Raw genomic sequence first — 22,770 nt, forward strand, 5'->3', positions numbered from 1 at the left:
AAACATTTGTGTTTGTAGCCATTTTTCCATTGCATGCCGTCATTGCAGTGTATGATCGCAGTAATAGTCCTGATGAGTGATTTTAGTTATGTAGTTTATTTACTTTGCTGAAGGCAGATTCGGCTCAAATGTTACCTGTAGGCATAGCTGTCCGTTGTAGGTTTTAATCCTATTGGTGGCCGGCAGTTCTTATGTCTGCATGGAAGTGTTTTGTTTACATGATTCTTCCACTTCACTTGTGCTGTTAGAGATCACAAGGGTTCATTAGTCTCTTCATCCACTAGCTCGTCATAAGCTAGATTGTCGTAATAAGAACTGACTGCCTCCACCCGTCCCATGAATTCTTTCCCTTCAGTGGCTTACATGAAGGATGCCTGAAAGTACATGGATAAGTAGAATGGGGGCTTTGTAGGATTGGTGCTCATAATGCAAATCCAAGCCTTTCTTTTTGATGGGATTTGCTGTGTTGTGCTTTCAGCTTCGGCAGACACCGTGGAGACCTCCCGTTGGACTGAAGAAGAAATGGAAGTTGCTAAAAAAGGTAAAACATTTCAAATTTGGTTTCCAGTGGATGATGATGTAGAAGAGTTGCGTGGTACACTGAAGCAGCATGGTGTTTATTATTTATTTTTGTTGCTGTTTCATACAGTGGCAATTTGTGGACTATATGTGACTATATGTGAGCTCTGTTTGATCTGATTCTATCTCCACTGGAAAGGTTAACCTGTTTTGCAGTAATTACCTAAAGACCTGTGGTTGCATTCTGAAGCCCTAGAGTGATATTTAGGACAGCAGGGTGACTGTCTTTGGAATACATTTATTCTTAAGCAGTACGAGTACTACTGGCCACATGGTCACACATAGTGCTCAGTTTGTCATAAAAATGGCGGCTTTCTTTTATCTCAACTTTATTTTTGATCACTTTCTCTTTTTCTACGTAAGCTATACAGTAGTATACAATTGGATGCTAAATGAATGCAGTTAGTTAAAGAATCAGAATTTTGGAATTAACAATATAAATGCTTTACTTCTCATAACATCATGCTTGCTAAACTAAATTGAGTATGATGTTCAAACCGCTTTCTTATGCATTTATTTTAGTAAACCTGAGGTCTATCCTGTCTAGACATTACTGCCTTTCACAAATAGTATTTCCTTAGATGTTTGTAACCTTGCCAACTCCATCGATAAACTTGTTTTCATAACTTATGAGCTGTCATAAGTTATGTACAATTTCTGCATTTATTCAAGTTCTTTTATATGTTGCAGACATTTATTGAAGGCCATGACGTCATGGCTGAGGTTTTGTTGTATTTGCCCATTAATACTGTGGTCATGGTGGCGTGTGACCTATGAAGAAATAGCAAATTCAAGAATACTTTAACGCACATTCTTCAGTGCTTTAAAAGATCTTAAAGAAATCCATTTTTTCTAGGGATGCACCGTGATTCTTGGAATTGTATAAATTACCAAGACCTACATGAAAGATTTAGATCAGTGATCCCCAACCAGTGGCTCGGGGGCAACATGTTGCTCACCAACCCCTTGGATGTTGCTCTCCGTGCCCCCAAACCAGGGAGTTATTTTTGAATTCCTGACTTGGGGGCAAGTTTAGGTTGAATAAAAACAAGATTTCCTACCAAATAAAGCCTCCTGTAAGCTGATAGTGTGCATGGAGGCTGCCTAATAGCCAATCTTAGCCCTTATTTGGCACCTAGTGAATTAGTGGCAAATTCCATGTCCTTAAAAAGTGCTTATATGCAGTTCAACCCTGAACCAAAATCCTGAATTTAGTGCAATCCTACTGTTACTACAGATTTTTTGGTATATTTCCTGGAGAGTTTTGTATTTTTAATGACCGCTCCTTACCTTTTGTATTATGTGTCAGGTTGGACTGTTAACGGTATGCCGTTGTTGCAAAGTGATCCAAAGGCATTTTGTTGCCACTAATTTTCTTGTAAAATTTGGATTGCTGAAGAGCCCTTAAAGTGATTAAATTAATTCTGATATCATTGACTCGAGAGAAACTGTGACTGCTACAATAATATTGTCTGTAACCTGGACCTCAGTAGGCTTAAACCAAGAAAAGTTTAAAAAGCCCCGCCTTCAAGTTGTAATTTTAGGTGCACAGAACTATCATTCAAAACATTAGGCTACAAATAATGACTTTTTACAATTAAAAATGAATTTGTTTTTGGGAAAACTTTAAGCCTGCTAGCTCTGAAAGGAGTTGTAGCTGCAGTGTAGCTCATATGTAACATATTTGAGTATGCAGTTACTTTTGGAGTATCAAATTGTACAGTATAGGTATGGGACCCATTATCCTGAATGCTCGGGACCCAGGGTATTCCGAATAAGGGATCTTTCCATAATATGGATCTCCATACCTTAAGTCTAATCAGTTATTAGATTTGATTATAATGGAGTCTATGAGAGACGGCCTTTCTGTAATTCGGAGCTTTCTGGATAACGGGTTTCCGGATAAGGGATCCCATACCTGTATAACATTTCTAAATGTGAAATATCCCTTTAGGGGAACAGATTTAGTTGTTAATCCAATCAATGTTAGTTGTTAATGTAATCACTGCTCTGGTAATATTGCCCATCTTAAAGAACAGAGAAAAGTCTTTACCTGAAATGGCTCTTGCTTATCCTCTGCTAATGCATTTATGTGGTGTCACAGCATGATTAGCCAGGCCACAAGGAGCTTTTTGGCCTCCCAGGGCAAGTTTAGTTCGTTCCAGGTGACTGGAAGGGCAGAATTAAATCAGGGGGGAGGGCAGGAGGATTATTGTTTAGAGCAAATCTCTTCTTATTAAAAAAAGAATCAAATTTTGATTTTTTGACCTGTAGTAGAGTTCTTCAGAGTTCCATGTTCTTGACTGCAGAGTTTATGTATAGCAAAAGCTGCAGAGGGGTAAGTTACATTGCCATTGTGAAATAATAAAAAAAAAAATGAATGAACAACACACTTGTTATATTGGTCATTAGTAAGTAATGTTGTTCAAGTACTGCAGCTACTGCAATATTGTCTTCTTGTTATGTTATTCCTGAACCAGCAAATGTATTTTTTAGCTGTAATATTGGGGTGTAGACGCCATCTCAGTGCATTGTGCCTGAGTCTGAGCTTTCAGCCAGCGCTACACATTAGAACTACTTTCAGGTAACCTATTGTTTCTCCTACTCCCATGTAACTGAAGGAGCTCTATTAACTGATGCATTAAAAAAAAAACATGTTTTCACATGACAGTATTCCTTTAAATAGGCATGGTTGTGGCTTGGTAGATGGAGGTGTCTTAATTGATGGTTGATAGTAATTAGAAAGTTACACTTTCAAGTAGAATGCAACCCAGAAGCTACAGTTTGTATAGTGACAGAAAATGTAATTCCATGTAACTTTCTTCCAGGTATGGGATCCCTTATCCGGAAAACCATTATCCAGAAAGTTCTGAATTATGGAAAGACAATCTCCCATAGACTCCATTATAAGAAATTAATTCTAATTTTTAAAAATGACTCTCTCTGTAAAAATAAAACAGTACCTTGTACTTGATCCCAACTAAGGTATAATTACCCCTTATTGGAGGCAAAACAAGCCTATAGGGTTTATTCAATATTTTAATGATTTTTAGCAGACTTAAGTCATGGAGATCCAAATTACAGAAAGACCCCTTATCTGGAAAACCCCAGGTCCCGAGCATTCTGGATAACAGATCCCATTCCTGTATATTCATTCATTATGCCTCAGTATAAGTGAGGAGAATGAAGTTCAATTAGATTTACAAATGGACGAGGCTTTATGACTAGACTAAGTTTTTATTATTGGCAACTTTAAATTTCTAGACAATGACTTGAATAATGGAGTAATAGAGTAGGTTTGCTAGAAAGGGTAGCAGTGAGGATAGTTGCAGTGAGGACAAATGTGCACTTCAGGCATTGAAGTTAGCAGGGACAGTCACCAATGAGGTATGCAAACAAGCAGTCAAACAAACTAAAATAGAGACTAAAAGGGACATTGCAACAAGGAGTAAATTAAATGCAAAATGATTTTTAAGTTAATAATAAAAAAATGAAGCAATAAGGATGAAACCCTTAGTTTTAAATAGAAGTGCATTTGTTGCTGAAAGCAGTGAAAAAGCAGATATTTTGTTTTTTTATACAACAAAGGAACCAACTAATTAAGGTTTCATTTTTTAAAGGAGACATATCATATAAAAATTAAGAATGTACCAGTGAATTTATACTACTCCTAAATATAGAAGGATTGTGCATAAAAAAAATAAGTTGTGTTTCAGATTGATTTATTGAGAAATTCCCCCAAAACCCCACTAATCCCTCTCATCTGTTCCACTTCCTGCTGGATGAATTCTCTCTCATTATTCACAAGGTGAAACTATAGGCCTTGCTATTTTGGCATCAGTGGTAGGAAAGATTTTGGAGGGGGTAGTGAGGTGTAAGATAGTAGAATATGAGTTTCTGCCAGCATGATTTTACAAGCAATAGATCCTGTCAGACAAAACATACCGTGGTCTGTGTGGAGGTGAGCAGACGCCTAAGCATGGGGGGTGGCAGTGGATGTGATCTACTTAGATTTTGCTAAAGCAGTTGATACAGTACCACATAAAAGCAAATAAAAGCATTTTGGCTTGGAACATAATATTAGTTTGGATAGAGAACTTGCAGAAGGATTAATCAGAAAGAGTGGTGCTAAATAGATTATTTTCTTATTTATCCAGTGTTAATGGAGTACCGCAGGGATCTATCTGTGGTCTTTTACTTTTAAAGGAGAAGGTAAAGTCTGGGGGGGAAACTGCACCAGCCTGGGGTAACTGCTACCATACGATCCTTTCTGCCTTTGCGCCATATGAGCTGTAGAGTAAAAAGACAAATTTATATTAAAAAGTCTGGTTTCTACTCTCTACTACACACGTGCTGGCCCTAGGCTTCTAAAGCTAGACGTGTGAAGAAAGAGGATCACACAGTCGCATGAACCCTGGGCTGGTGCAGTTTTTGGCTTACAGGAGCACCGGCCTGGGTATCGGCTAAGTCAGTGCTGTCCAACTTCTGTGGTACCGAGGGCCGGAATTTTTCCGACCTACGTGGTGGAGGGCCGATAATGGAAGCCAGTTTTGACCACTCCCCTTTTTGAAACCGCACCCACTTGAAACCACACCCATGTTATCACATGACCATACCCATATTAATGGTTGTAGTACAGCAAAAACCTGCCATACTCTGCCTGGCCTCCCCTGCCTGTGTGCCATACTGTGCCTGCCCTACCCTGCCTGTGTGTGCCATACTCTGCCTGCCCTACCCTGCCTGCGTGCCATACTTTTACTGTGTGTGCCATTCTTGGCTGGTTTGTGCCATACTTGGCCTGTGTGTGCCATACTCTGCCTTCCCTACCCTGCCTGTGTGTGCCATACTCTGCCTTCCCTACCCTGCCTGTGTGTGCCATACTTTCACTGTGTGTGCCATTCTTGGCTGGTTTGTGCCAAACTTGGCCTGTGTGTGCCATACTCTGCCTGTGTGTGCCATACTCTGCCTTCCCTACCCTGCCTGTGTGTGCCATACTCTGCTTGCCCTATGCTGCCTATGTGTATGGCATACACAGGCAGCCTACAGTGACACAATGCTGGCACTGCTCCTACAGTCTGCACAATAACTATATATTTAAAAACTTTTTAATTGCAGTACCACCTCAGTATATGTTCTTTTTGTAGCGTACAGGGATTATTTGTGGGTTTCTACTCCTCCTGAGGTGTGAACAGGGGAACAATGGGGGTGATTACAGCCTGAGCCTGAGGTGTGAACACTGCAGGGGGTGAACAATGCAGAGATTAAAAGGTGTGAACAACACAGGGGATTACATGTTTAAACAATACAGCCTGATTACAGCCTGAATCTGAGGTGAGAACCATGCAGGGTGGGGCAGTTAATCACAGTACTGATACCATTTAAAGCTTACACAAGAGTAAGCCATCAAAGCAGCCAGACAGGTGGGGGGCCACACAGAGGGGGGTCGCGGGCCGCATGCGGCCCGCGGGCCGCCAGTTGGACAGCACTGGGCTAAGTGATTACATTCTCTGGTGGTCCATAACATTTGGCACTACTTCCTCCAGTGATTATAAACTTCCTTCTCCTTTAATTGGTTATTTATGACGTGGAGATGGTTATTGCAAATACTGTCTTTGTTTTTGCTGGGGATGCTAAATTGTGCAGGGTGCTGCTACTTTGCAAAGGGATTTGAACTCTAGGCAGTGTCACTCAGTGGCTCTTAACCAAATATGCCCTGAAGGGCACTAACTCAAGATGAAAACTTCATTTTGCCTCTGTATAGATCCCTGTTAGGACCACACCTTATGCAGTGCATTTTTGATCTCCAGGCCCTAAGAAGGATATTAATCAGCTGGAGAAGAGAGTGCAGAGACTTCAACTAAACTGTTAAAGGGGATGCAAAAATTAAGACTGAGAGAAGACTGCAAGGTGGGGGGGGTGTTGTTTTCAAGTACATTAGAGGACATTATAGACAGTGTGAAACACTTTAGCACAATGATCAAAATGGAACTTTCATTTAAAGCAGTCTGGTTCATCAGGGTGAGGGCAGTGAGGTTGGGGAATACCCTTCCTTGTGATGTTGTGAGGGCAGATTCTGTTAATGCACTTAATATGGCTTGGAAGACTTCTTGGGATATTGTGATATTAAGATCTAAAGTTGTGTTGTATGTCTGTGTGTGTGTATATATATTTTTATATATTTGATTGTATTGATTGCTCTGTACTGGGGTTTTACGTAATGGACTATGGTCTTTTTTTCAGCTCAAGTTTAATATGTAACTAAATACAATTACAATGGTTTTTAATTTTGAATCACTGTAATTCTTATTAAAGAGAGCATTCTTCTGGATGTTAATGTGATTCTTGAAACAATGTTGCAAGCCAGATAATGGAATAAAATTCAATAAAAAAATATTTTACACTTCAGTGTGAAAAGTAGAACAGATTAGTGTATTTCTGAGCTGCTTCTTACACAGATTTATTTTCATGCACATATGTATGTATATTAATCTCCTGCTTGGTCAGTGAGTTTGGTCAAGTGAGGAGTAATGTTTACGTTGTGTGTCAGGTCTAGCAAATGGCGAGCAGTATTTCTTGGCTACCTGTTACAAAAGGAAACAATTGGTGGGTGTTATAGATTGTTTGATTCGGGGGTTAGAGCTGGGAAATGCCCTAAATGCATTTACATGTGGGGCAGATTACTAAAGGCTGAGTTTAAACCTGTTTACATTCAAATGTGTGAGGCAAAGATCTTTCCCTATGAAAAAGTTCACCAGAGAACATTGGCCAAAATTAGGGTTATAAACATGAAATGTCACCGGTTTAGACTCTTCAGTATATCGGCTCAGGCCCCCCCCCCCCCCCTCATAGACTTCAATGACACCCTCACCTACTTATTGAAGTGAATATTCATAGAGTGGGAGGGGCTTAGTGATTTCACATAACAGTCTGTGTTCCTGCTCTACCTGTGTCGTCGTCCCCCCCCCCCCGTCCCCCCCCCCCCCCCGGCAGTAAAGCCTGTCAGTCAGTGCTGTGACCAGTTCCTGTGGGAGACTGAAGGACACTCCCATGTCTCATTTGGCCCTGACTTCTGATCAGTGAGTTTGTGTATGCAGCTCTCATATAATGGCGGTTTTAGGAGGTAAAATGCTTTCAAAACATCTTTCTTTCTGCATCATTTCACATTTTGAGGGAGGATGAATGTTATAACTGAATATGAACTTTATATAAAATTGCTCCTTTAATTATATCTTAGTTGGGATCAAGGAACTGTTTTATTATTACAGAGAAAAAGGAAATTTTTAAAAAATGTGAATTATTTGATAAAATGGAGTCTATGGGAGATGGTCTTTCCGTAATTCAGAACTTTCTGTTTCCTGATAAGGGGTCTGATACCTTTACAGATATTATCCAGAAACACCTTATCCAGTAAGCTCCTAATAATGGCTGTCTCCCCATGACTCTTTTTAATCAAATAATTGAGTTTTTTTTTCTAAAGCGATTTCCCTTTTCTATGTAATAATAAAATAGTACCGTGTGCTTGATCTCAACTAAGTTATTTATCTATATTGGAGGCAAAACTATTTGGGCTTAATGTTTAAATTATTTTTTTTTTTTATTAGACTTAAGGTATGGATATCCACATTACTGTAAGACACGTTAGCTGGAAAACCCAGGTCACAAAGCATTCTAGAGAACCGGTCCCATTAAAAACCTGAGAAGAACAGACCCCTGCACCACTCCCCCTAAAATGGACCACCCGAGACCCACCATCCAGTAGCTATAACTTCTCCTGGTGAAAGGATGCAGAGTATCGCAGTGTGGTTGGTAGGTGGTATCTTGCACTTATTGGGGTCCATAAGATTGGAGTCTCACATGCACAGGAGCACGTGTAGTTTAAGCTTACCTGGACTGTCCTTTATCTGCACGTGCTGTCAGTTGCAATGAAGAGGACCCTCAGTGGTGCAAGATGTGTGCCGATCCCACTATGTAACTGCTATAGCTGCTATTTAGTGTGTCCCTGGTGCTGTGGTTGAGAGGGTGGAAAGAGGCCTGGCCTCGGTTCTTCTCAGAACAGTAACGCCAAAAAGTAAAAATGTTTTAAAGTAACTAAAATATAATGTACTCCTGTATTAGAAAGTAGATTGTATTGTTAAGTGGATAGTTCACGTTTTTAGTATGATATAGAATTATTTCTTCTAGGAAACATTTCAATTGGTCTTCATTATTTATACATTTTGAATTATTTGCCTTCCTCTCCTGCCTCTTTCCAGCATTCAGATGGGGGTCACTTACCTGTGCAGCCAAAAACTATTGTTCTGTGAGGCTACAATTTTATTGTAACATTTTAATATATAACTTTCTGTTCAGGTCATTGCCTGGTTGCTAGGGAAAACTGAACCCTAGCATATAGATAGTGGCTGATATTCCAAACTGGAGAGTTGCTGAACAAACAGCAAAATAATTCACTTTTTTTTTTTCTTTCAAAGTATCTTAGAATTTCATTGCTTGCGTTATACTATAAGGCTGGTTTTGTTTTTGTAAAATGCATGCCAATTTCTCTTTTAAATCTCCCTAAATATAAAGTGCATTCTGCATGATAAACCAAAGATAATGTGTGTTTGTGAGCTTATTCTCTTTCCTTAGGGCTCTGCAAAAAAACACCATGTCAAATAACCTTCATAAATGTTAATCACTATTTAAAGCATGGGTTATATGGTATGTGAGTTACAGGAGGCCTAAATCAACAAATGAATGAGAATAAGGGCTCTGGCACACGGGGAGATTAGTCACCCGCGACAAATCTCCCATGTCTCGGTCTCGCCGGTGGGATGGCTTACGCGGAAATCACGCACGTTTCCTCTCGAGGCAAATTGCGCGATTTTACTGAAATGCCATCCCACAGGCGATTTACATTTTCGACGGTGGGATGGCATTTCAGGGAGATTAGTCGCCCGAGACACGGGAGATTTGTCGTGGGCGACTAATCTCCCCGTGTGCCAGAGCCCTTATTCTCATTCATTTGTTGATTTAGGCCTCCTGTAACTCACATACCATATAACCCATGCTTTAAATAGTGATTAACATTTATGAAGGTTATTTGACATGGTGTTTTTTTGCAGAGGGGGTGCAGGAGAGTGGCCTCCTGAATAGTTATAGTTAAAAATGAATATGAGTTGGCATTGTTATAATATTTATTTCTTGTGCAAGCAACTTGTCCATGTGGTTAGTTGGATTTACCATCTTACAGACTCATGCTGACTCAATCTGTCTTAGTAAAACACATCCATAAATATAATTCTAATGAACTTTAAGAAAGCCTCAGTGTGCAGGCCTCCCCTTCCAAATTACTCACAACTTTATCAACATAACTTTGCCTCTGTAACAAGTCTGAATTACAGAAGAACAGGAGTGATGGCAGCCAGGCCTGGTCTTTATCTTGGCCATGCACTCTGGTCCAGGACCATGGGTTTCCATATATTTTACAAGTATTAAAGAACCATTATATAAACAGAAGATGCTTGATTCAGAAGCATTACTACAAAACCTACAGATATACCTCTTGCTTTACAGTTTGCCTGGCATTTTTTCCACGCTGACTAGTACTGCTTCGGCCCCCCACGTTGTTGCCGTAGTAGAACAGGTCTTTCAGAATCAAGCAGGACTGTATGTTTATTTGCAATCCTAATATGCTTCTGTAAAAGCCCTTCTATTAGGGCAGAAGAGCAGGCAGGCAATGATTTATCATATTTCCCTGCAGCTTCCACTTTTTTTTCCCCTGGGAAGAGCATTGAAACATGGGGCAAATCCATTTATTTTACTGGAGCAGTAAAAACTATTAAAACCCATAAGCAACTTTGTGTCTTGTTAACCTACACTGCTGTTTCTTCTAACATTGTTCAGATTGCTTCCGGTGAAAGCTTTTATATATTTATTGTTCTTTCCCTCCAGGTTTGGTTGAACATGGTCGGAACTGGGGAGCAATTGCCAAGATGGTGGGATCAAAAAGTGAATCCCAGTGTAAAAATTTCTACTTTAACTACAAGAGACGACACAATCTAGACAACTTGCTTCAGCAGCACAAACAGAAGGTGAGTATCAATATTGAGCACAGGTATGTCTGGATAAAAATATTTTAGTAAATACTAAATACTAAATAAATAGGAGCGTGTTTCCATTGTCTACCATAGGCTTGGGAGGTGGTTGAGTCCAATTATACCAAAAGCTTCCCTAAAGCAATGTATTATGACTTACATTCTGGCAGGTCTATATTTTGAAAACCATTCCCAGACCTCTTCAAGACTACTATTCAGTAACTCGATATATGAATGTAGTACACAATAAACTAATATATATTACATTCTCTAAATGGTTAGAAAAAAATCCTATCCCTTTAAAAGCATGTAGGCAAAACCTGAGAAGGGGCCCTCATCACATCTTCAGAGTATTGTAAACAGTGCTGTCTGAGATATAGCACAGTGTTAGTAATTAGAAAAGTCCAAGTTTTAAGACCATATCCATCATGCTCCAGTGCACTTATGTATGTATCTTCATGCATCCAAGGATTATTATCAACTAAGATTGCTCTAGTGCATTTGAATACAAGGACATATCTTATCTCCAGTAGCTGTTAAAGGTATAAAAATAAGTCCTCATCAGCTTATAATGATTACTTCACATAGGGATATTCTCACTTTGGCTTTAATGCAGGGGTCGCCAACCTTTCTTACTTGTGAGCCACAGTCAAATGTAAAAAGACTTGGAGAGCAGCACAAGCATCATAATGTTCATGGAGGTGCCAAATAAGGGCTAAGATTGGCTATTAGGGAGTCTCTATACAGGGGGCTTTATTTGGTAGTACATCTTGTTTCTATACAACCAAAATTTGCCCAAAAGCCAGGAATTAAAAAATAAGCACCTGCTTTTGAGGCCACCGAGAGCAAACATCCAAGGGGTTGGTGAGCAACATGTTGCTCACGAGACACTGGTTGGGGATCACTGACTTTAATGTATTGACAAAGCCACAGTAATGAAATGGTTGTCAAGGTAAAGAATGGGAGGGTATTTTTTTTTCACCACTACCTGCCCCTGTTTTTTACCTGAGGCCAGCAGGGCACAAAACACCCTGTGTGCTGCTGGCCGTAGAAGTTGAGCAGTACATTACCAGTTTAAAGTCCAGTCTACTTAGTGTAGCATATTTTTTATATACTTTATTTTTGTTTTAAGTCGTCCCGGAGGCCGCGGGAAGAACGTGATGTATCTCAGTGTGAAAGTGTTGCTTCTACTGTGTCTGCACAGGAAGATGAAGAAAATGAAGCCTCTAATGAGGAGGAGAACGCTGAAGACAGTGAAGGTACTTGCCTTTTTATATAGGAAACTCTATATATATTTATATAGGAAGCAAAAAATAAGGCAAATTAGGTGCCTCTGTAGTGGTTTTAAATGTCTATAGTTGTAAAAAGGTCACATCAAGAAATGTAAGGGTCCATATGCTTTAATATTTAATGCACACAAAAAAAAGTTGCAACATTTTTACAGGATTAGTAATTCATAGCAACTAACGAGTAGCATTAACTAGTCACCTGTTTGAAAGAATAGATATGCCTTTCAACAATGGGATCCTATTCTCAATTCCAACCAGGGTAACGTCTATGAAGAGTCCATATGTCCTCCATGTGTCTTTTTCTCCGTTTACTTGTGATGCTCCTTTGCTCAGATGTCGTATCCAAAATCTAGTATGAGCCCATTACGTCTTTAAACTGAAGAGTTGTATCTAATTAAGATTATTAAACCAAATAAGACCTTTAATTTTTTTTAGATGTTTCTGTAGTAATATCAGTTTGTTTTCTTCAGGTGCAGAAAACAGTTCAGACACTGAAAGTGCTCCATCTCCTTCACCTGCTGAAGCAGCCAAATTAGGTGATGACGCTGTCGATAGAACCACTTCTTCAGTATCCATAGAAGCACCTCCAGAACAAGATGCTGCTAGCAAATCTGTTTCCGATTCATCTCCCACTCCAACAGTAGAAAATATAAAGCCCCCAGAGACCCAGTATACAGAGCTTAAAGTGAAGGAAGAAATAAGCACTGAGACTGAGGAGGCCATGGAGGTAGAAGAGAGAAGTCAGGGTGCAGAAATTAAATCAACACTTAGCCTCCCAGTGCAGACTAAAGCAGAACCTGATGAGGTAGAATCAAAACCATCTGAGAGTGCAGAAGTTAAAATAGAGGAGGACACAAAAGACCAGGATATGGAAAGATTAATGGATAGAGCAGAGGCTACTGATATGGTATATGCACCACCCCTACATATCAGTCGTGGCAGGCAAGAGTCACAATCAGACAATGACTCCAGTGCTACCTGCAGTGCTGATGAGGAGGTTGATGGAGAACCTGAAAGGCCAAGGTGAGATTAAAGAGAAATGGACCTTATTTTTTACAAGGTTTAAAGTTAGAAATTGTACAGTTAAATATATTGGTAAATATTCATAAGATGGCTTTCGCTGGGCAAACTGTTTATGTATAAAGTTTTGTCAAGAGATTTGTGGCCAAATTTTTGTCTGCCGTGGAGTAACGTTATTTTTTTTTTTGCAAGAAACGTTATATACATGTTTTGAGATACCTAATGATTTTTAATTAATACAGTCAATACAATGCTCTAATTTCTTTGTACTAACTATTTTTTCTGTAATAATGTTTCTGTACTTTTTAAGGATATATACTTTGGATTCAAAGCCTTCCTTGTTGAATCCAGCAGGAACTATTTTGATTTCCTCCTCCATGAAACAGGGGCCAATGGATTTACAGCAGTTACAGCACCGTGCCGCTGTAATACCACCAATGGTAAATACTCTTCTACCACTAAATATTGCCTTAATTTACATCAGAAACTATGAGTCCTTGCTGTCGAAGACCTCAACAACAAACTCTAGGGCTTCCTCAAACAGAGGTTCAAGGGAAAACATTTCTTTATGATTGCACCTATTCACAATTTTATATATGTGTATAGCAGTCAACAGGTCTTATGCAAGTAAAAATAAGGTTTGTTTGTTTTTTTGAAGGCCTGATATTGACTAAGATTACTTTCATAGGCGTCCTGTAGTCCTTGTAATATAACTACGGGAACAAGCAACTTTTCCATGTACCAGAGGCATCTCTATGAAAATAATCTTCTAGAAGAGCAAAGACAGCGACAAGAACAGCTGAGTTTGGAAAGCAGAATGTCAGCCAGCCCAGGAAACATGTCTAAGAGCCCAAATATGGATTGGGAAGGTAATATACTTGTTACCACTTCACAGTATAAGAATTCATCTGTGTCCTTGCTTTTTAAAGGAACTTAAAGAACTGCTTTTCAAAGTGGAATTATAATGCAAAGATTTTAAAGCATTTACCCCTTAGCAAATTTTTTAGTACATCTAGTATCTGCAAAGCTTGGAACCTGGGGTTTTTGGTGTCGAATATGTAGGCACTTTATAGCTAAAGTGTAATAATAACATTTTAATTGACTTATGACAAATGGTATAGCCATGTTTTGTTGTGTTTTGGATAATGGGTTCCAGATAATAATCCAAAGGTATATGAAAAACAAAATTTTGAGGGTAGATTGTAATACATTGAGAATTTGGAGCTATTAGACGGTCTTGGTAGGCAGAAAAACTGTTGGATTGCCTAATGCGGCCTCCACCTAGGTGGTGCTTTGTTATTTAAATGTTACACCCTTAAACCTACACTATTTTGAAACACCACTAGGACAGAGCTACTGGCCCACTGGCTTGCTGTGGCATTCCAGGGGATCTTTCATTGGCCAGGACCGCTTAAGTGATTTATAAATTTTGTGGATTTATTATAATCCAGTCTATGAACATGTGCTATATATTGTTCTTACTACAAGTAGCATGATTAGTTCTGGTGTGCTTAGACTAGGATATAGTTCTGAAAACCATATTACCGTATATACTCGAGTATAAGCCGAGTTTTTCAGCCCTAATAATGTGCTCAAAAAGGCACCCTCGGCTTATACTCGAGTATATATGTTCTCCCGGCCGTGCGCTCACTCGCTCGCACCGTCCAACCCTGGACATAGGCGCTCGCATGTTTGTGAGTGTTGACTTACTCTATTTTATTGATCCAGCACCTCGGCAGCCATGGGCGCGCAACTTACTCTATTTCACGCGATTGCATGCATCCCCCTGTGCGTGTGACGTGTGTGCGCGACAGATGCATGGTGCTGGATACGTGCATGTGATCGCGCCCGATTGCTGGAAAGGTACGGGACATGTTGTGCGCGACGAGTGCCCGGTTATGGCATGATGGCTGGCGAGGTGCTGGATCAATGAAATAGAGTAGGTCAACTGAGTACTTCAACAGCACAAAAGGGCATTTAAAAGAACAGAGTTGCAACATGGGTCAACTAAAAGGTAAGGGCATATTAAGTTGTTCGCTTTGATATTTTGAGTTTAGCTACAGAGACAGGCCCTTAGGCAGCAGGGATACACAGACTGACACACATAGACTGTACACAGGCTGACAGCTGCTTACTTACACCTCCTGCCTCAGACTTAAAGTTCATGATTTTTGGAAAATGTCCTCCCTCTTAGGCAATGGTTGACAGTGAATTATTACTAAGAAACCTAATGGGTTAAATAGGAACTATGATCGATATGTGTTACTATGAGTATAGGATAACGTGTGCACTGCTTTCCAATTTTTGCCTCCTTCTTCAAGTGCTAAAAACAGACACTGATCATTTTCTCCCCTGATATACCAAAAAAGCAGCTGCTCTAAAATCTTTGCATTACCAGTGCTAATTAAGTACAGTGATGTTGCACAAACTAAGGTGGCTTAACACAAGCCAGTTTTCTTATAGCCAGTCATTTTGAGTGTTTGAGAGACTGGATATACAGTATGTTGTTTTGCCAATCTCAAGGGTGGTTCTGGATGCTTCTCAGCTGGCCGAAATACACAGGTGGAGAAAATGCCCAATTTATTTATCTATTTTATTAATATATTATTTTTTCATCTGCAATGTTTTCTCTATCTTCCATGATAATGATAGCGTTTTGTGCAGGTGTGTTAAAAGAAATGGATGCCTAGGCTTATACTCGAGTCAATAAGTTTTTCCAGTTTTCTTAGGTAAAATTAGGTACCTCGGCTTATACTCGGATCAGCTTATACTCGAGTATATACGGTATCTATAATGGTGGTGGTCAAAACACCCATCTCTACCTTTCACCATTTCCTTACTGTATCTGAACAATTGGCCAGGAACTGTGGTTTCTTTTCACTCCCTTGTCTGGTGATGTGCCATGCATTGTTTTGCATGGTACACTGGACGGCGAAATTTTTAAACCTGCCTGATCAACAAACCAGTAGATGTCCACAGTACCCAGATATCTGTCATGATTATGTGGCCAGCATACACGTGCCAAAAAAATGACCAGCTTTTGTGCAAAGGTATATTTAAATTATTAAATACTTTGTTACTTTCTTTGACAGGAAAATCAGTCTATATGCCTTACACTGAAGTCAAGCGTGCTTTTGAGCATGAAGCACAAATGCAAAATGTTGCCAGGTCTGTTTCGCCATACCGGCTCTCTCCTAGAGAAGTCAGCAGAGCTTCTCCACAAGTAGATATGAATCCAGCTCGTTACTGTGTCCCTCCAGGTATTTACATTTATATGCAAACATTCACGCAGCGTATAAATCTTTCACTGTGTTGTTTCCATGAATTAAAGGGCCACACTTGTGCTTAATAGACAGGGCACACTTTTGCTTAATAAAGAGAAATACCTGCCAGTGGTCCCAGTTTTAGCAGGACAGTACCATATTGCAGACATGAAAAGTGACTTTGTGGGAAAGTTTGGGTGGATGGGGAGTGTCCTAACATAAATTGCCATGTTCGGAGTGGAGCAGGGGTATTGTCCCTTATTTGCTGACTCATATGTTTAGAGGTAAAGGTACATATGCCAAGGAAAGACTTATAACATCTTACTCTTCAGGCTTTTAAAGTACCCATGGTTCTGATCAACTATCTGTGCCACAATTATGTTATATGATAGACCTGGTGATCAAGAGATGCCTGACCTTTCTTTTCAGGGTGGGATTATAAACACATTAGGAGTCAATAAACAATGGCCAATCTGCAGTCAGGCAATGGCTGCCTTGGCAAGGTTGAAACTACTGGCAAAGCCATATAGAAATATAGAAACAAATGTTACTATTTATCAAATGTTTTTATTTGGTAAACCTAGGGATCTTAAAAATGAAGTTGTACTTGCCAACATTTGTACTTGCACGTTAAGTTTATCATGAACTCAAGTCATAATTAAATTGAAGACACGGTGGGATTTTTAGGCTGGTCTGGGTGCTAAGGTGACCTAATACCATAAATCTCCGTTTTAGTATTACAGCCTGCTCCACATCAAGTCATTACCTCCTTATCAGATGGTGCAAGATTGCCAGTGACACGCCCAACCCGTCCTCCTCCACCACTTATCCCATCCTCCAAAACATCAGCAACTTCTTCTGATAAGCCATCTTTCATTACAGGAGGCTCAATATCACAGGTATATGGTCCCCATTTATCGTAAAATAGGTATTTACTAACCTTAGAGTACTGCCTATGATCTAAAAAAACTAGAAAGACATTGATTTTTATGCTTGATATGTTTATGAAGAACCAACACATGCTATAACAAGTATGTTGCTTGTTACAGTTGTAGTAACACAGAGCAACCAGTGATCGGGTAAGATTGGTTGCTTTGGGTTATATTGCAAGCTTTGTACATGTTATTACCTTAGTAAAGTCTCTGATAACTTAAAAGGGAAGTTCACCTTGGATTAACCTTAAGCATGATTTGGACAGTGATATTCTAAATCAGTTTCGATTCCATATTATTTAGGGGTTTTTAATTATTTCTCTTTTAAGGGCTCTGGCACACGGGGGACAAAACTCCCTGTTCGCGGGCGACTAATCTCCTCGAGTTGCCTTCACATGCCATCCCACCGGCGAACATGTGCTTTTTCGTCGATTTGCGCTAAATTGCGCCGCCGCGTGTGCCATCCCGCCGGCGACTTACATGTTCGCCGGTGGGATGGCAGGGGAAGGCAATTCGGGGAGATTAGTCGCCCGCGAACCGGGAGTTTTGTCGCGGGCGACTAATCTCCCCGTGTGCCAGAGCCCTAACAGCTCCTCCAGTTTGGAATATCAGCAACTAATCTGGTTGCTAAGGCCCAATTTACGCTAGCAAGCAGGCACTTTTTCATTTTGGTCCATTTTATTGTCCCTTTGTTCCCTTTCTAAACCATATGATTAGTAGAGAATGCTGTGATCACATTTACTTGTTTCACTTTAGGGAACGCCTGGCACTTACTTAACATCTCTCAGCCAGTCCTACAGCCAGGAAACAGTTAAACCCTCTGTGGGTTCCATCTCTCTTGGCCTCCCAAGGCAACAAGAGTCTGCAAAGACTGGTAAGTCTCTTAGTGGAAGTGGGAGCTTTCCCTTGTCCTCCAGTCAAATGTATAAGAATATTGATAAATACAATTTAATGTTCTATATTAAAGTCCATGTGTCTATAGAACTGTTTTTCATTTTAGCTTTTATAAAGTTAATGGATGTGTTTATCAATGGTATATACATTTTGATAATTGTAAGTGGGAAGGAAGCCTAATTGGTGGCTGATTCCTGTTTATTAGTGCAATAAAAAACAAGCTTTGTGCGTTTAACATGATGCAAATGTTTGTACCTGACTTGTTGGCTGATGACACCCCAATAGACAGACAATAGTAAATGTAAATTAAAACTTGAATTTTCAAGGACAACTAAACAAAATAAATTTCCAGTGAATACAGCATTATATTTCCCAGGGACAAATCTCCTCTATCTCAGGTGACAAATCTCCTCCAAATACCTTCCCACTGGCAATAATGTAAATCACCAGTGGAAAAGCATGTGCAACCCTTTGGCTTTCCAAAGTTGCCCGAGGTTTCCTTGATGGTGGGAAGGAATTTGGAGATTAGTCACCCATGATAGAAGAGATTTGTTGCAGGTGACTAATCTCCTAGTCTGTCATTGCCATTAAAGTTTGCCACTTGCATTTCTGTGCATTCTTAGTAACTGCTTTTCATTTGCCTCCTTCTTAGCTTTATGGTTCTTAATGTACTACTCATTGTCTTGTCCCAGGCCAGCATTGCACCTTACAAGGATGTATGCTTCCTGCGCTCCACATAGTTTTAAATATTGTAAACTATCATGATATTTTTATGAGCAACACAAATATGTATCTTTTACCTTAAAAATAAAAATGTTGCAAAATCTAAGCTGGTTTGTGTATTATATTTTAGGTTCTGTGACCTACATTAAGCAAGAAGAGTTCTCTCCTCGAGGCCAGAGCTCTCAGCCTGAAGGACTTCTAGTGAGGGCACAGCATGAAGGTGTTGTCCGAGGTAACAATAATTAACGAAATAGAGCAATGCTGCCCCTGCTACTGGGCACCATATATTTTATTTGTCATGTTATGTGCATAAATGGGAAATAATAAACTTCTGATTTGCATATTTAAATGTTTGTGATAACCGACATCAGTGTTCTAAATACAAATTATAATAGCAGCAGCAGCAAAGTTGGAACGACTTGCCATTATTAATCAGCTAAACAAGACATATTTTTCTAACTGTTCCTCCTAAACTTTTCCAAGGTTTTTATACCAATTTAATTTTTATCATCTTGTTTCTTATTGATGTTGGTACAGGTACTATGACTGCAATTCAGGAGGGGAGCATCACTAGAGGCACTCCAGCAACCAAAGTTCCAATAGAAGCTGTTTCCACCCTTCGAGGGTCCATTACTCAGGTCTGTTGCTCACTTTATACTTTGTTGGGATATCATTTTCTGTATTCCTTGCAAGCATTTTAGACCAGAGTTTACAAGGTAGCTATGATAGCACTCGGTTCTTTGCTAGAACAGCATTTTCGGCGTGTTTTCTGCATTGTAAGTTTCCTACATTGTAAGTTTCCTACACATCTGTATACATTTTTGAGTATGGTGAAAGGCCAGTAAATAGGAAAGTTACTGGGAAAATCCTGTGTTTAATCATCTTCCTCAAACATTTTCTCTAGTTGATTGTGCGTCAATGCCTCATTACTTTTACTGTTACATTGTGTCATTCTGTCGTGCAGGGTACACCAGCTCTTTCACAGTCTGGTATTGCTGCTGATGTCTTGTTAAAGACGACCATCACTAGACTGGCGACAGAGGATATTGGTAGTCCAGAGAGGTGCCGAGATGAAACCTCTGCTAAAGGGCATGTTATATATGAAGGAAAGAGTGGGCACATTGTTTCTTACGACAGTAAGTTGTTACAAGATTTAAGTTCCTGTGATCTATAAGCATTGTTATCAGTTAGTATTCTGTTCTTATTCCGACACTATTTAAAGTGGTTGTTCACCTTTAAGCTAAGTTTTAGTATGATGTAGATGACAATATTCTAATCCAATTTACAATTGGGTATTCAATTTTTTGTGTTTTTTCAGTTATTAACCTTTTTGTTCACTAGTTTGGAATTTCGGCAGCTGTCTGGTTGCTAGGGTCTTGTTTACCTTAGCAACCAGTCAGTGGTATAAATGAGAACTGGAATGGGAATAGGAGAGGGACTGAATAGAAACTTAAGGAATAAAATGTAACATTAATAAAATTGGATGCTCAAGGAGCAATAGTTTTTTAGGCTGCCGGGGTCAGTGACCCCCATTTGAAAGATGTAGAAGAGGAAGGCGCAAATAATTTAAAATTGTAAAAAAACAAAAACAAAAAACAGTTGCAAAGTTGCTAGGAATAGGACATTCTATAACATACTAAAATGTATCCCTCCTCCCCTGTAACAGAGAAAATGAAGAACTCCTGATATAGTCCTCCACAGGGTTCAGAAAATTTAATATGGTACCTTCTCCCTATGAACTTGCTATAAGGGCAATGCCTTCTTACTGCATTTAGATTGCGGCAAATAAAACATTTCACTCGATCAGGCTTAATCTCCCAAATTTGCCTTCTTTCGGATTTTCCCGAATTTAAGTCTGATCTCTACGAGGAATGTGTTCTCCTTGTGGGAATCTAAATGCTTGGCAATAGGCATTTATGATTTGTCATCCATGGTAGTGCAGATTTACTGCTAGCAGCAAATCTTGTCTGCCAGGGCACCTAAGGATATGGATAGCGCTGATTAATCTCTACTGGCAGGTCTGTTGTAAAAGCTTTGTTAGTAGCAGGCACGGTTGTAGCCTTTAGAATTTGTCAGTGGCTCCACATCCTCAAAAGCAAGGACCAGTCTTGTCCACAATAAAAGTCAGTAAAGTATATATGCTAATGTAAATGAAGTTATCAAAGAAATGTATCATCTGTAAAAATCCCCTGTGAATATGTATTCATTAGCAGCTATCAAGAATATGCGAGAAGGAACCAGGAGCCCAAGAACAGCACCTGAGGTGACTTTAAAGAGGACATTTGATACCATGGAGGGAAATATTAAGCAAGCCATGTCTGTAAGAGAAGCTGCTGTATCGGGACCTATGGAAGGTATCTGTGCTATGTTTTCATATAAATAATATTGACTTTTTGGGACACTGTTTTTTTTTTTTTTTATTGTCAAATAACTCTTAGCATAAATGCATCTCTCTAAAAATGTATTTGTTTTAATTGTTAGGACTGATATGTCGTACACTGCCTAAAGGAAGTACACATGCAGAAATCAAAGATAGGCAAGTCTTATCTGGCTCAATCATGAAAGGTGAATAAACTCTATCATTTGCTTTACAACCCTTGACATCTGGCAGGTCCCTCTTTGGTTAGACGTTATTGTTGCTACCTGGGAATAAACTAAAGGGGTTTCATATTTTTTTTTCCTCTTAAGGCACTCCAAGAACAACATCAGACAGCTTTGAGGATGGCCTTAAATATGCAAAGCAAATAAAACTCGAAAGTCCTCCTATAAGATCCTTTGAGGGAGCCATCTCGAAAGGGAAACCTTATGAGTGCGTCACCACAATCAAAGAAATGGGGCGATCTATTCATGAAATTCCCAGGCAAGATCTTGGAAGCCAAGAAAGTCGCAAGACCCCTGAAAGTTCAAGGCAAATAATAGAAGGTTCCATTTCCCAGGTGGTTTTTTTTTTTTCTCTTCCAAATGTTTGGACTTCCTTTGTTTTTGTTGTCTTTGGGACCAGGCTGAAACTAATCTTTTACTGTATGGAATATTTTACAGGGCACACCCATAAAATATGAAGGCACTTCAGGGCAATCTGCTATCAAACACAATGTGAAGTCTTTGATAACAGGTCCAAGTAATCTGTCTCGAGGGCTACCTCAGATGGAAGTTATGCCTGAAAATTTGAAAATGGGGGAACGTTCAAAATATGAAGACACCAAGTCATCTGAGGCTATCAGGTCACGCCATACATCTGTTGTCAGTTCAGGTCCATCTGTGCTCCGATCAACCTTGCATGAAGCTTCTAAGTCTCAGTTAAGTCCTGGGGTTTATGAAGACAACAATGCTAGGAGGACTCCAGTCAATTACCCCAGCCCCATGTCAAGAAGCTCCCCTATGGCACGCTCAGCAGAGGGTAAGTGCAACTTTGTATTTGGAAAGTCACTGAGGTGTTTGCATTATAGGCTAATTGATACAATTACTTAAAAATTGTTGATGATGATTGTGTATTCTTGCAAGTGTACCACAGAATAGTGCATTTTCCTTTTTTGCTTCCTCATCTGTGGTAATTAAGTTATTGCATATTCCTCTCGCTATTATGAAAGATAAAGGGTAGAGTATTGAATAGATCACGCTCCGTGGGACATCAGTCTCACTCTTAACTCTCTAATTGGTAACCTGAAAAAGGTAGCTGTATACCCCCAAAACTTAGCTGCTGTATTTGGCATGGCACAATCAACATTATCATCACATCATTCCTTTATGTGTGCTGCCCCTCCCCCCCTTTCCATTTTATGAAATTCCAAAATTCCACATTTTATTTGGTCATAACTGTTTTTTAAAGGATAGCTCACCTTTAAGTTAACATTTAGCATGTTATTACCAACTTTTACATTTTTTTTATTTATGCTTAAAATCTAAACTTTTCCAGTGTAAGCAAATCATTGGGCTTCTGGGTTGTGATACAAAAGAATGATGAGATTTTGTGACTGTAAAAAATCAATATGCAAATTTA

The 22,770-nt window shown here is 39.5% G+C and overlaps 1 protein-coding gene across 14 annotated transcripts in view; it reads left to right on the forward strand.

Annotated features, from left to right (window-relative positions):
- Positions 1-22,770, forward strand: part of ncor1 (nuclear receptor corepressor 1) — a 101,127-nt gene that overhangs the window by 56,974 nt on the left and 21,383 nt on the right. For 6 of the 14 annotated variants that reach the window (XM_031896068.1, XM_031896061.1, XM_031896057.1 and 3 more), the window contains exons 17-32: positions 479-541; positions 10,510-10,649; positions 11,785-11,911; positions 12,412-12,964; positions 13,272-13,401; positions 13,650-13,830; positions 16,054-16,221; positions 16,960-17,123; positions 17,913-18,030; positions 18,904-19,005; positions 19,299-19,411; positions 19,738-19,909; positions 20,984-21,127; positions 21,255-21,338; positions 21,462-21,709; positions 21,813-22,170. In XM_031896068.1, the coding sequence (XP_031751928.1) occupies positions 479-541; positions 10,510-10,649; positions 11,785-11,911; positions 12,412-12,964; positions 13,272-13,401; positions 13,650-13,830; positions 16,054-16,221; positions 16,960-17,123; positions 17,913-18,030; positions 18,904-19,005; positions 19,299-19,411; positions 19,738-19,909; positions 20,984-21,127; positions 21,255-21,338; positions 21,462-21,709; positions 21,813-22,170 (2,865 nt within the window). 14 annotated transcript variants of the gene reach the window in all.

Source organism: Xenopus tropicalis, chromosome 2 (genome assembly GCF_000004195.4).
Source record: "Xenopus tropicalis strain Nigerian chromosome 2, UCB_Xtro_10.0, whole genome shotgun sequence".
In the NCBI taxonomy this organism is placed as follows: domain Eukaryota; kingdom Metazoa; phylum Chordata; class Amphibia; order Anura; family Pipidae; genus Xenopus; species Xenopus tropicalis.